The sequence below is a fragment of the Plecotus auritus genome (assembly GCF_963455305.1).
Source record: "Plecotus auritus genome assembly, chromosome: 4".
In the NCBI taxonomy this organism is placed as follows: Eukaryota; Metazoa; Chordata; class Mammalia; order Chiroptera; family Vespertilionidae; genus Plecotus; species Plecotus auritus.
Window position 1 is genome coordinate 83,005,462 of NC_137775.1, and position 14,376 is coordinate 83,019,837.

General features: G+C 41.8%; 1 protein-coding gene across 1 annotated transcript in view; it reads left to right on the top strand.

Moving 5' to 3' along the window:
* Positions 1-1,272: 1,272 nt before the first annotated feature.
* PKHD1 (PKHD1 ciliary IPT domain containing fibrocystin/polyductin) overlaps positions 1,273-14,376 on the top strand; it is a gene marked incomplete at both ends in the record, with an annotated part of 416,219 nt that continues 403,115 nt past the window's right edge. Inside the window, 5 exons of the mRNA XM_080665111.1 lie at positions 1,273-1,324; positions 3,016-3,093; positions 3,962-4,106; positions 8,162-8,270; positions 12,248-12,305. Coding sequence (XP_080521237.1) covers positions 1,273-1,324; positions 3,016-3,093; positions 3,962-4,106; positions 8,162-8,270; positions 12,248-12,305 — 442 coding nt within the window. The remainder of the gene's footprint in view (positions 1,325-3,015; positions 3,094-3,961; positions 4,107-8,161; positions 8,271-12,247; positions 12,306-14,376) is intronic.

Genomic DNA, 14,376 nt, shown 5'->3' on the forward strand with positions numbered 1-14,376 from the left:
AAACAATTAAAAGAAAGATAATTCCTGACCTTTACTTGTGGTAAATAAATAATAAAAAACATAAAGCACTTATGTACATACATCGAAATGACAGAACTTTTTTTTTTCTTATAAATAAATGGTAGATGGCAATGTAACCACAAAATAATGTAAGTCCCACATAACCTGAGGACTGCCTGTACAGAATAGTTAACAGTCAACAATTAACGTGATAACAATGACAATGAAGGAATTTGTGGTCTCTGCCCAGGTACATTAGGTTGTGCCCTGAGCGGTCTGGAAAAAGGGAAGTTACAAGTTACCCTGACATTTCACAAGGATGCGAAAGGAAGATAGGCTCAGTAAAGATCGAAGTTTGATCTTTGTTGGAGAAGATACTGACTTAGGATATGACTACCCACTATAAACTGCTTTTTAATGAAAAGGTTTTAATTTCAGGCCATCCTTTGTGGTTACTTTAGGCTTATGAGTTTGCAAGGCCACCACACAGGCCTTCCCTAAGTTTGTCAGGTTAGCCCCTTTTCATCCACAAAGCAGAAGAATAGCACAATGAAGACAGTGTTTAAAGAGGGTAGGTCTGGCATACTGGGCATTGTGGGGTGGGGTACAGAGATAGGATCCAGTTTGGAGGATCCAGCTTTTCCTTCCTCTGTTTCTTTCCTCCCTTACTCTTCTACTGTGAGGATAACACAATTTTCCCTCAATTCCCGTTAGTACTGTTTTTCAACCCATTACCATACTTAACATTTACTTTGCTAAAGTCTTCACTTTTTAGGGTTCATATTTTCCTAGAGGACTGACAAACAAACAAACAAAACCCTCTTCCCAAACCACCATTAACTAGTATTTATTTACATCTAGATGTAATAAATATCTAGAATTTATTTATTTTTCAAAATTAAGCTTTTGTATAATAATGAGTTAATCAGAGATGTTATTTATCCAACTCAGACATGCATACAATAAGTTGGTGGGATAAGGGGATGGGTGAAATAGTGATGATTTTATAAAAAGTTCATAGATTGTCTTTTCCACCACAGTTTCAGAAGATGGTGGGTCCCTTTGAGTATTCTGTGGTTATATTGGTATCACTTCTTTAATTTCCCAACGTTTAACATAGCACAGTAACAATTTTTAAGCAAAAAAAAAAAAAAAAGAGTAATTTTTTTATTTTATTTTTTATAGAATGCAAGAGCTATGCTGCTCCAATCAAAACTGAAAATGCTTTTCTGTGTCTGAGCAACTTTGAGAGGATTGACTTAAGTGGATGAGATGATTGCTTGGCTGATCTCTCTGAGAAGTATTGAAATGCTACTTTTGGCAGGTAAGTAGGATGTGTTTTGAAGGAATTAATAGATAGAACATGACAGGTTACCTTCAGAACTAGTTTAAGGATACTTAAATATTATTGTGGGGGAGGAGTGTTGAAGTATCTGCTCTGGGTTTAAATTTTCTCTGCTTTATAATAATTTTTTTCTGCATAGTAATTGAGGTTATATATTAAATAGTTATGAATATATACATCAATTGACCAGTGGAGGTTGCTTTTATAGTCTAGAGCAGGGGTGGGCAAACTTTTTGACTCGAGGGCCACAATGGGTTCTTAAACTGGACTGGAGGGCCGGAACAAAAGCATGGATGGAGTGTTTGTGTGAACTAATATAAATTCAAAGTAAAGGAGCGGAGGGGAGAGCAAGAGAACCGGATAGAACAGCCAGATTTGCCCACGGCTGGTCTAGAGCTTTTAATTATAACTTATAACTTTCCTTTTATAATTGCTTTTTGGGTCATATGATGTAATTCTTTTTACGTTTTATTGTTTTATCTTCCCAAAGGGAGTAACTTATCTTGTCTTAGTGATTAATGACTACTTGTATTAAAATCTCCTTTTTTCAAATTATGTCTCTGTCTCTGTGAATCTGATTATCCTCTGTGTCATTTTATGGCATTTGTTTTTGGTTTTCTTTAGGTAGAACTACCTAATGCACCTTGGAGGTGTAAGCATGGACTGGTCTTGCCGGGGTTGCGATGAATGACTGTTTAGATGTGAATGATTCCATCACCCTTGGTTGTACAGTGTACCACCTGTAAACCTGTACATGGAAGCCCTAGGCTAGCCAGAGTTAGGGAGGCCTGGATTATCATTTAATGTTTCTGACATAGAAACTGAAGTGTTCTGTAGATAACACTTTTCCTGGTGACCTCACTGAGTAGCTGACTGCTTTTTATTGGTTTCCTTGAATTGGCTTTACTTAGCCAAAGCATGTTCAGGAGCATTTTCAAAGATGAGGGATTAATAAGGTCATGTTCAGCCAAAGGTTTCTGTGGGAGAACCCAATCTAGCCTAGCATGTGAAGTGTATAGGGCTTTTCTTATTTTAAGGAAATTCCAGCAGTGATCCATGCTTCAATCCTTTTCTGTATAGGCAAGGCAAAAATCTAGAGAATTTTTACTTGGAGAGTCATTCGGATCATGTATTCAAAACTAGGGGGAAAGCAGAGGGTGGTGTACTGAACAGGAGGATTCAAATTAGGACAGCGTCTAGAAGTTTCTCCTCTTTCTGGGAAGTGAAAATACAAGAAATAAGTGGTGACTTTCTAATTAAATACAACTCCCTTATTAAAGAGTGAGAAAGAGAGATAAGAGCTATTATGGGTTTAATTAGGTACTAAAGATGACCTGGAGGCTCTTTCCAGAGGAAGCAGAAATCCAGGATTGTTCTGATGAACAATGGGTTTTTGGTTGCCTAAGATGAGAGAATCAGTCAGAACTTTCCTTCAAATGGGAATTCTGAAGGTATGGTCCCTAGACCAACAGCAGCCGGTCAGCAATGTAAAATTTTGGGCCCTATCCCAAACATACTGAATCAGAAACTCTAGGGTGGGGCCCAGCAATCTTTGCTTTGTCAATACTTTTGGAGATTCTGATGAATGTTCAATTTTGCTTCATAACACTAGGGAAGCTGGTGGATTGAATCTGACCTTCAAAAGCGGTGTTTTTCTCACTTATTTATAGTGCCTTGCCTGAGTTTCCACATTGAACCTGAAGAAGGTAGCATTGCAGGCGGAACGTGGATCACAGTCATTTTTGATGGTAGGCTTGTGTCTTACTAAATATAAGTTTCTTAATTATTAACCTAAAGAATTCTAAATAATATGAGTCTGTGGTTTTTTTCCTTGTCTAAGGACAGGTGTAAAAGAGGGCCTGAAGGGAGACGGTCCAACTGACCAGCTTCTTTGTTTCCAGATGCTCACATGTTAATGTCACAGAAGCAGAGCTCATTATAAGCTGTGGCCACTTTCTTTTATTTTTTTATTTAATATTTTTATTGATTTCAGAGAGGAAGGGAGAGGGAGAGGGAGAAAGAATTAGAAACATCATTGATGAGAGAGAATCATCGATCTTTTGCCTCCTGCACACCCGCTACTGGGGATTGAGCCCACAACCTGAGCATGTACCTTGCCTGGGAATGGAACCATGATCTCCTGGTTCATAGGTTGATGCTCAACCACGGAACCATACCAGCCCATGTCCACTTTCTTATCCCACCTGTGGGATGGGACTCTAGGGACCCTCAGTGAGGTATGGAAGCACTTGACATAGTACTTGGCAATGTGTCACCCCAGAATCTTGGTTATCTTCCTTTTAGGTCATTCAATACATGGGAGCTTCTAACCATGGCTTAGTGTATCCATCCCTTCCACAGTAGAGAGTTTTTTGAGGGTTGAAATATTCTTTCCTGGTTTAGGTGGATGGATTGAAGAGATAAAATTTTTACATAAATTTATAAATGAACACTCATTTACATAGCAGTCATAAATGCCTTTGGAATGAGGAACATTGATTTAACCCTTAGGCAAACTCAGTGTCTCACTTTGCCCCCATGTGGCCATGTTTTTATATTCTCCTGTATGGGTTACGACTCTGCTCAGCCTGAGATTCCTCTTTTCCTTATGCTTAGATTTGGAGTCCAGTCTCCTTTATCCCACCAATGGCTCTCAGCTGGAAATACACCTGGTGAATGTGGCTGTGCCTGCACTGCCCAGCATCCCCTGTGATGTTTTCCCTGTCTTCTTGGATTTGCCGGTGGTGATGTGCAAGACGAGGTATAACTGCCCCAAAATAAAATCAGACAGGACAAGTGCTTTGCTTATTTCAGTAGTATTTTGGTGGCAAATTAGAGCCACTCCTGCTGTGGCTGCAATTATTTGCTATAGTCTTTTAAAATGTTCTATGTGAATATGCTTCTTAAAAGGTCTCTATCAGGGTTTAAAGGAGGGTGAGAATATGGTGAATTTTGAGATATTTATAAGAAGGGACTAGATGGGTTTCCAGCTATTTAAAAACATTTTTTTTTTTTGCAAGAAGCTCTATAGCTATTACTAGTAAGATTTCAGTAAGTGGTTCCATTTTGCCATCTAAAGAATTTGTCTTTTGAAATAGGCATAATTGTAATGACTGTGCATAAACCCAAAACCAGCTAGAAAGGAAAGTTGCTTTAATCCTCTTAGTGTGTTTGCTGAGTTTGATATGATTTGTATAGCATTCCAGGTAATCTATTGTTCTACTCAAGTTTGTGTTGACCTATGAAGTTTACACTAGTTCATTCTTTCTCTTCTCATGTCTTAGAGATGCTTCATAAAAGTGGGTCATTGGTAGAGAGAAAAAAACATGGTCATTTCCTTCCTCCTCTTCCATCTCTCCTTATTGAAATCCTAATCAACCATACTCCAAATGCCGCCTCTTCCCTGAACATCCAATTGAGTGTAATCTTTCCTTTCATTGAAAAGGGGACAATTTAAGGGCTGAAATCCAGGCTGTGGTTGCAACAGCTTTGAGAAAGGAGCATCTTTTAGCAATTCATCCACAAGATGTGTGTGTGTGTGTGTGTGTGTGTGTAATTCCTTTTGTGAAGGGGAATCCTATCTAATAAAAGAGTGATATGCAAATTAACCATCACTCCGCTACACCCACAAGCCATGCCCACCAGCCACACCCACTACCCAATCAGGAGAAAATATGCAAATAAACCCAACCAAGATGGCTACAGCCACAGAGAGCAGGAGGGAGGCTTGGGTTTCCCCGGCAATGGAGGAAGCCAAGCTTTCCGCCTGCCCTTGCCAGCCTAGGCCTCCACTCAAGGCTACAAAGTTTCAATGATAGAAGATACATAAATCCAAACAGAAATGGTGGCAGCCATGGAGCTGGAAAGAGCAGGAGGCTAGGGTTGCCCCAGGCGATGGAGGAAGCCAAGCTTTTCGCACACCCTGGCCAGCCCAGGCCTCGCTTAAGGCTACAAAGTTTCAATTATAGAAGATACATAAATCCCAATAGAAATGGCTGCCACCATGGAGCAAGCAGAAGGCTTGGCTCTGCTCCAGGCTACAAAGTTTCAATTGTAGAAGATAAATAAACCCCAGATACCAGGGCCTCCGCTTGGGTCGCCAGGGGGCATGGCTGGCCTGCAAACTACCACTGACCCCTCGCCCAGGCTGCCCCACGCCCCAAGGGAACCCCCACCCTGATCCGGGACACCCTTCAGGGCAAACCAGCTGGCCCCCACCCATGCACCAGGCCTCTATCCTATCTAATAAAAGAATAATATGCAGATTGACCATCACTCCAACACACAAGATGGCTGCCCCCATGTGGTCAAAAATCCTGCCCCCATGTGGACACAAGATGGCCACCACAAGATGGCCAGCAGGGGAGGGCAGTTGGGAAGGACCAGGCCTGCAAGGGAGGGCAGTTGGGGGCAATCAAGCCTGCAGGGGAGGGCAGTTAGGGGTGACCAAGCCAGCAGAGGAGGGAAGTTAGGGGTGACCAGGCCTGCAGGGGAGGGCAGTTAGGGGTGACCGGGCCAGCAGGGGAGGGCAGTTGGGGGTGACCAGGTCTGCAGGGGAGGGCAGTTAGGGGTGACCAGGCCTGCAGGGGAGCGCAGTTAGGGGCAAACAGGCTGGCAGGGGAGCAGTTAGGCATCAATCAGGCTGGCAGGGGAGTGGTTAGGGGGTGATCAGGCTGGCAGGCAGAAGCGGTTAGGGGCAATCAGGAAGGCAGGCAGGCGAGCAGTTGGCAGCCAGCAGTCCTGGGTTGTGAGAGGGATGTCCAACTGCCCGTTTAGGCCCGATCCACTAGGATCGGGCCTAAACGGGCAGTTGGACATCCCTTGAGGGGTCCCAGATTGGAGAGGGTGCAGGCTGGGCTGAGGGACAACCCCCCAGTGCACGAATTTCGTGCACCGGGCCTCTAGTATTTTTATAATTTACACAAAAGCATAGCATGTGTTGCCCTAGTGGTATGTTTCCTCAGCCCTGTGTTTCTCTGATACTGATGTCAGTTGCCCACTTGTCAGATTCATCCTTATAGAATCAACTTCTTTGAGGACAGGGGATGTGTTTAACCCCACTTTGGGATCCTTATGGTGCTTAGCACAATACCTTACAAGTTGAAGATGCTCAATAGATGTCTGTTGAACTGAAATTTCTTATAGCACTACTATTGGTTTTCACACTGGGCTTTATATTTCCCATAGGTTTTATGATACTAGTATATTTGAGCATGTGTATTCCTGCAAGAACTTGCTGTGAAATAAGTCAAAGCTCAGAAGATTCACTTGTTTAATCTCGGCAGTCCTATTATACAAATAATGTACTATTCATTTTATACCATCTTTTTAGAGAAAAGGAAGTGCTAGTTTTTTTCAATGTACTCATTCATTGGAAGATGACTATCAAGTTCAATTAACATTCAAGTGTAAAAAACATATTGTATGATCAATGAAATACTGTCACACTCATTAACATGAAAAGACTTATCTGCTTTCAGAAAACAGGCATTATAACATCTAAATCAGCACTGCCTAATCAAAATGTAATGTAAGACACAAGTATAATTTAAAACTTTCTAGTGGCCACATAAAAAAGTTAAAAGAAACAAGTAAAACTAATTTCAATAACTCAACATATCCAAAATATTGTCATTTCATATGTAGTCAATATATAAATTATTAATGAGATACTGTATATTCTTTTTTTGCATATCAAATCTTCAAAATCCAATGTGTAATTTACATAGAGCACATTTTATTTGGGATTAGCCATATTTTAAGTGCTCAGAAAACACTTGTGCCTAGTGGCCAACACATTGATTGGACAGTGCAGATTTAAATATTTAAGGTCATACTAAAAGATTTTTGAAGAGAAGGTTTGCAAGGGAGGCACTTCATAAATCTAGCTTCTTATTCATCATATTTCCCCTTATACAAATCAACATAAGTGGCAGCCTCAAAGAGGCAAAGAAATTGCTGTGATATTCATGAAAAGAGGAGAGAAGGTCTGGGATTCTCTCTCTTTATTTTTTTAAAGATTTTTATTGATTTCAGAGAGGAAAGAGAGGGAGAGAGAGATAAAAACATCAATGACGAGAGAGAATCATTGACCGGCTGCCTCCTGCATGCCCCACACTGGGGATAAAGCTTGCAACCCGGGCATGTGCTCTGACTGGGAATCGAACCACTGAGCCATGTCAGCTGGACTGGGATTCTCCTGATGGAGATGTGAAGTGTTTATGGGCTGCTTAGATGATTATGAAGTGAACTAGAGGCCGATACATGAAATTTGTGCAAGAGTAGGCCTTCCTTCTCCCGGCTGCCAGCACTGGCTTCCCTCTGGCACCCAGGACCCAGGCTTCCCTCGTAGCCCTGGCTTTGTCCAGAAGGATGTCTGGTCTAATTAGCATATTACCCTTTTATTATTATAGATAATTTTTTTTGGCAAAAAGTAATATCAATGCCTTTTATCATAAAGAGCCTAGGATTCAAGTCCCACTTTGTCCTTGACCTGCTGTGTTCACACACATAAATCTCTTCATCTAATTGGAACCGTCGTTTATTAAAAAAATGGAAACTAGCAATGTCCCTTCCAACCTTTTCAGGACTTTTTTAAAATTTAAGTTATTTTCAATTTAAAAATCATAACTTCTTTTGCTGAAGGATTCAACCTTTAGAGTGGGTGAGTAGATATAGGTCAAAAATAGAATACAGGAATCCTTAGTTAGCTCTGCTGCACAGGGGCAGGGAGGAGATTTGAAGTGGTCAGGTGGGGCTGCTAGTTTTGACATTCACAGTGTTTGATTCACAAGGATCTCCACTGTCTGTCCTCAGGTCTCTGCTGTCCCAAGTACCTGAGGGCATGTACCACCTGGAAGTGCACTCTGGGGGACAGGTGGTAGGTAGCCCAACTGCAGGACTACCAGACAGCTGTTCTTTCAAGGTGGGTTCTAAGGATGGAGAAAAGTGTGCCTGGTCTGAGGGTGTGCTTGTGCTTTTGACAAGCAAGTTATAAATGAGGCAGGGAGTCTGCTTTGCCAGGGTAAGAGGAAAGGTGGATGATGGTTATGAGGTTTTTGAGACTATACTAATGAAAGGTAAGTATTGAGTGCTGTATATCTTTATACATGTTAATTTAATGATCACAACAATTTTATGGGGTAGCTATTTATTATCCTGTTTTTATAGATGGGCAACCTGAGGCTTAGGGAGATTAAATAATTTGCCCATGTCATAAAAAATTTGCCCAGGTATTAAATGGCAGAACTAGGATTTGAACCTGCATCTGACTCTGATCCTCGCCTAAACTGAAGCTCAGAGGAGCCACAAAGATCACCAGTATGCATCAGCATTCCATTGTACAGCTGCCAGCACTTTGGGTCTCAGCATAGTAAAGGGACTCAGGAACCTAAATTCTACCTTCCTCTCTACTTCACCGTTGATTTCTATACTCTTTCTAAGCCTAGAGTGAAAGTTTCTCCTTCAAGCTCAGAGCTAAAAGGAAACGAAAAGGGAGGGAAGCAAGGAGGGAGGGAAGGAGGGGGAGAGAGAGAGAGAGAGAGAGAGAGAGAGAGAGAGAGAGAGAGAGAGAGAGAGAGAGAGAGGAAGAGTTTATAAGCTAATGCTTGACTTATTTTAGAGACTCAATATGCACACTGGGGCTTCATGTTCTGTTTGGTTCAGTGTACTGTCCATTTCAGATTAGTTTTACACCAAAATAAACTCTGAAAGTATAGGTCCCAGACTTCTCATAAAAGGCAGAGGTTTGGCAGTGTTCCTTTGACATGTCCTCCTCATTGGGAGCTTCTGTGTATGAAAGTACAATTCAGTCATTACTCAGTGCTCCTTTAGAGCAAGACTTCATCCTCTAAATTCTCCTCTAATATTATCCACATTTGATATAGGCAATTCATTTTTCAATTTTGGAATTTGCTGTCAATTCACATTTACCAACTTGTTTCTCACTCCAAGAGAATCTTCTTTGCCAGAATTTTCCTTCTGCACATAGGCACAGAAAGGAAAAAATCATTCCCTGTTATCAAGACCCGCACCACCACCTTTAGACTGCCTTGGTGACTCTCACAGAAAAGAGATGGCAGAGCATACTCCTCAGTCACCATGCTGCTTGGGTTTTGATGCCCTTTCACCCCAGATAGTTTTCCTGCTTATTAAAGCTTGGAAACAAGCAAAAGGGGAAAGAAGAGAAACAGTGCCTAAAATTGCACATTGAAGAAAACAAGTCCTTCAGTGCTCCAACCAGCTTGGCGTGTTGATGAAAAATCACCAGGGGATGTAGTTAATGAGAGCTAAATAAAACACGGGGGTCTTTTTGTTTTGGGATTGGGACTGGGGGAACCGTGAGTATTAAAAATTAATTCTATCTCGCCGGTCCACTCCAAAGAGCCTGCTGCAGGCACTGACAAGTTCAACAACTCACAGGTTTATCAAGCAGCTGGTGGCTGTGGCTTTTTCATTCTAATCCCCTGCTTTTCCTCTCCCTCCCCTGCTCCCCACCTCGCTGATGATCTGATTTAGTAGTCTCAAGGATCAGCATGTGGTAAGCTGGATTTGGAAGCTCATTAATTTTTCACTTTGTCATGTCTCTAGCTTGGTGGGTGACCAGGGGCTTGTTTCTCTTAGAAATGTACCATTTTATGTTGTGTCAGCTCAGAGAGAATCACAGGTGAAGCCTTTTTGGAGGTTGAACTCTGAGCTTCCCCCACCATGTCTGAGGAATTGAGAGGGGGTGATGAAGGAATTGCTCTACCCGCCCCCCTTCTCCCCCAACTTCTGGTGGGAGGCTTACAGTCTAAGTGGTAGATTTTAATATCTAAAGTTTGAAATCAAGAGGTATGTTTCCTTAGTTGATTTGGACTTGGTTGTTCCATTTGCCTCAGTTTCTAACATCGTGAGGAACAACGACCATTCGTCTACTTCATGAAGCTCCTATGATAAAGTTCCAATGGAAGTGACAATGGTATTGAGAAGGCTAAAAAGGACTAATTCCAATGTAACCCTGATATTCGGGGCTAGTGATCTGAATCCAAGCCAGCAAGCTCAGTGTACATTCCTGATAACCTATAATTAAGGCCCTCTCTCCTTCCCAGATACTGGTCTTGCAGAACCTGTTACTGTAGACAGTGCACTGTCCCAGAGGGGGGGTTATTAATGCTGGCGCCAGGCCAGACCATCAGATATGGCCTGGAGATTCCCAACACCTGGGGGCCTTCTTGCAAGGCCCGGGAAAAGGACCGGAAGCATAATCCATGTTTGTGGGACAAAGATCACAGGGAGGGAGATATAAAGGAAAGCCCCATGCGTGTTCCTTCCCTCAGATTTGGAAGGCTGTTCCCCGAGTCTGCTGGCATATTAAACAGTGTCCCTCCTTTTTTTCCCAGAAGCGTCCTTGGTTTTCTTTGGTCTTCTGCAACAGGATGAAGGGAAAACCGGTGGGAGATGAAGGCCTGGGTGCAGGAGGAGGTTGGGAGGTACTAATGGGGATTATGTGCTTGGCAGGTGTATGTGGAATTACATTAATCTTTATCTTTGGTGAGATGGAACCAGCTCCCAACGGGTGAGGTCACTGCATTCTTCTTTTGACCCCTAACTACATATTTTCTGTTAACTATTTTCTAACCCTTTCCTTTAGAAAGTGAGAAAATTAGTCTTGATGGCAAACGGCACAGCTGTGTGGATCAATATCTAAAATTGCACTTGCCAAGCCTTCATCAGCTTTGTGGAAATGTCTGTTGATTCTTGATGTCTGATTAGGGCTGTTGATTAACGAGGGAGTTATTCTTTGGTAACATTCTTCTTGGGAAAGTGGACTCCTGGGGTGCTGGAAGCACTCCAAGCAAAACAATTTGCTGTCTTTGTTTTGCAAGTGGAAGCACTGCAGATTGTGGGGAGTGATTGTGGTGGTTCAGGCAGATAGAGGAGTTTGGGAGAACTGGTCTGTTTCTGGGAGAGTCCTTAGCTCACCGTCACACCTTGGCCTGGTCAGTCCATTCTTAATGCTTTACTTCTTAATACTGGCCCTGACTCTGAAACAAACTGATCTGGGACTAAGTCAGATGCCTATAGGCAAGATAGAATTCCTGGAATTGTCTCATTCTCTCTGCCAGTATATTCATCATCTCAGATGGGGCCTCTCCATTCACTCACAAAAACTTGAACGTCTTCTACCTACCAGTCTGCACAGGAATACAATGACTGAGCCAGGCATTGTGCCTTACTTGTGAAGTTTATGGTAAGCACATGAAGTGCTTTGGAGGCACTGCCAGATACGAGGGTTTCACAGGCTCCCACCTCTCCATCCGTGCTTTTCCTCCCATTCCTTTAATCATTTGAATCATTTTCCTCCCAACAGGCACCTTCCATTTTCCCAATAACTACCTTGCTTGTGTGCATCTCCAACTTCCAATTTTTCGTAGTTTGCTAATTTCCTACCATAATGCTGGCTGATAATAGTTTAAGTTGCAATGCTTTCCATTTAAATAAACAAATTATTATGTAGAAAAACAAAAAACATTTCAAGACTCCAAGATACCAAATTATAATAATGGAATTAAAAGGTTGGTATTTTAAAGTGTGGGCTGCCTACCTTTCCTTCAGGTAGAACGTGCTCCTGAGTCTGGCAGGTAGAAACACGCCAAAGTTTGGGCAACATGGTACAAGGGTGCGCTCTTATGTGACTTTTATTGAATTCCTTTACCTCATCCATGGAAGAGCTGCAATGATATCTGCCACTCCTGCTTTACAGAAATATTACAAAGATAAAAAAAGCTAGATTTAAGGTGGTTTGAGGAAATATACCATTTACTACCTTAGCTGGATGCTCTGTGAGGAATGACTTGTCCTTCCTGTGTTTGTGGTAAGACTCTAATGAAATCCTCACTTGTGATAACATTTTCTGAACAGTTTTCCAGGACACAGACACCCATTGTTTACCAAGTGAATCCACCAAGTGGAGTTCCAGGTAAGACATCTCCTATTAAAATAGGAATACTTATGAATCCCTTTGCTAAGGCCTGTTGCAAATTCCTCTACCCAGGTGGGTGGTCTCCCTAAATGGGAAATTCCAGCTTCTTCTGTGATACTGTTTTGAAAATAAGTGTCAGTCTCTGGTTTATTTTTAACCTGGTTTGTTTTTACCTCTGGGCACTTTTGCTCTGTTAGTTCACTGATAACGAAAGGAATCCAAACATGAAAAGAGAGGCAGCAAAATCAAACCAGGTGCTGCCAGAGAATGGAGGAAATAGACATTTTCATTGCTGTGACTTTATAACTAGCCACATAATAGCAAAGCTTTATTGAAACTTACTGTGAAGCGAGTTCTGTTCAAGCTTTTGGCATATATTACATTATTATATCCTCACAAGAACCTGATGATGTAGGAACTGTTATTATTTCCATTTTTCAAATGAGGAAATAGGTACCAAGAGGTTAAATCACTTGCCTAAAGTCATCCTGCTAATAAGTATACAGCTGAGATTGGAACCTAGATAGTCAGAAACCAGAGTGGGCCCATATGCCCAACATTTTGTCCTGTGTTGAGCAGTGTTGGGTACCACATGAAGATCATTAACCCTGATCCTTATCCTGGGGGTTTGTGCATGAGTTAGCTCACAGATATGCTAAGGCCAAGAGGCTAGGAGAGAAGGCGAGAAAGCTGGGGGATTAACATTAAAGAAGTGATTGCAACCAAGAGATTCAGGAACTGCTAAAACTGCTTTCAACCGAAGTCGTAAACATAGCTAGGATTATATATAATTTGCTGTTTGATTCTTGGCAAATTTTTACATGTATATTAGGTTTTTTTAATTTGTTCAGGGTTTCCAGATGGGAATACAAGTTGCCAAATTTTTATATGTGGTTGTGTCTAAATGCATAAACTAACTGGTTGTTTTGAATGGCTTGAATGCTCAGGAATGTCAAAATGAGCATCTGATTTTGTACATCTGTGTGTGTATATATAGACACAGTTTCAGCTTTACCTTATTAATGCAGTTTATTCACAAATCTGTTTATTTCCATTTGTCTGAATAATTAGCACATGATAATTTTTATTAAAAAGAGATGTGGTCTATGAAAATCACATGCAGACATTTGGATTCCTGATGTTCTGAGTTTAGAAAGTCCTGTTTAGATGGCAGAAGAAGTCTTGTTAGGGTGAGGCATGAGGAAGGAGCCAGCCCTTAGAAGTGTGAAATGGGATGTCAGCTGGTACCCAGATCTGTCAAGCCCATTTCTCCCACTGAGTTTGACTTCCACACACTGTCTCCTCCACCTTCTGGGGGAACAATTGGTGACTGACCTGCTTGGAGTGGTCCCTCTGGGCAGGATCCACCCAGCTGCATCTTTGAAATCACTTTCCATACGATTACTCTCATTTCATTTGGGAAGGCTGCCCAGAGTAGCAGCCAGGGAGATGGGGGAGGTGGTGGGTTCAGGAGAGACCATGTTTTATGAGCAGTTGAATTTCTATGTGTGGTTAACAGTTGTTCACTGTGACGCAGAATCCTCCAGCCTCACAATCTGGCTTAGCCATTTGTCAGATTCAGTTGGTCTTTCTCTGATTAGAAACAAAACAGAAACTCACAAGAATTCTTAATTTCTACAACCTGTTAGTAGTTTCTAAAATTATGCTCATCAAAGCTAGAAATCATGTCCACCAAAGTTAGGACATCGATAACTGAGCCCTACTAAAATGAAGGAGAATTATTTTTCTAATTGTTGGCAGTAGCAGAGACCTTCAGACAATAGGCTTTTGTCAATTTTCTGACTTTTGCCTAAGTCAGTGGTTGGCAAACTGCAGCTCGCGAGCCACATGCGGCTCTTTGGCCCCTCGAGTGTGGCTCTTCCACAAAATACCACATGCGGGCGCGCATGTACAGTGCAATTGAAACTTCGTGGCCCATGCGCAGAAGACGGTTTTCGGCTCTCAAAAGAAATTTCAATCTTGTACTGTTGATATTTGGCTCTGTTGACTAATGAGTTTGCTGACCACTGGCTTAAGTCATTAGGTTTCCTCTCTTTCTACTCATTCA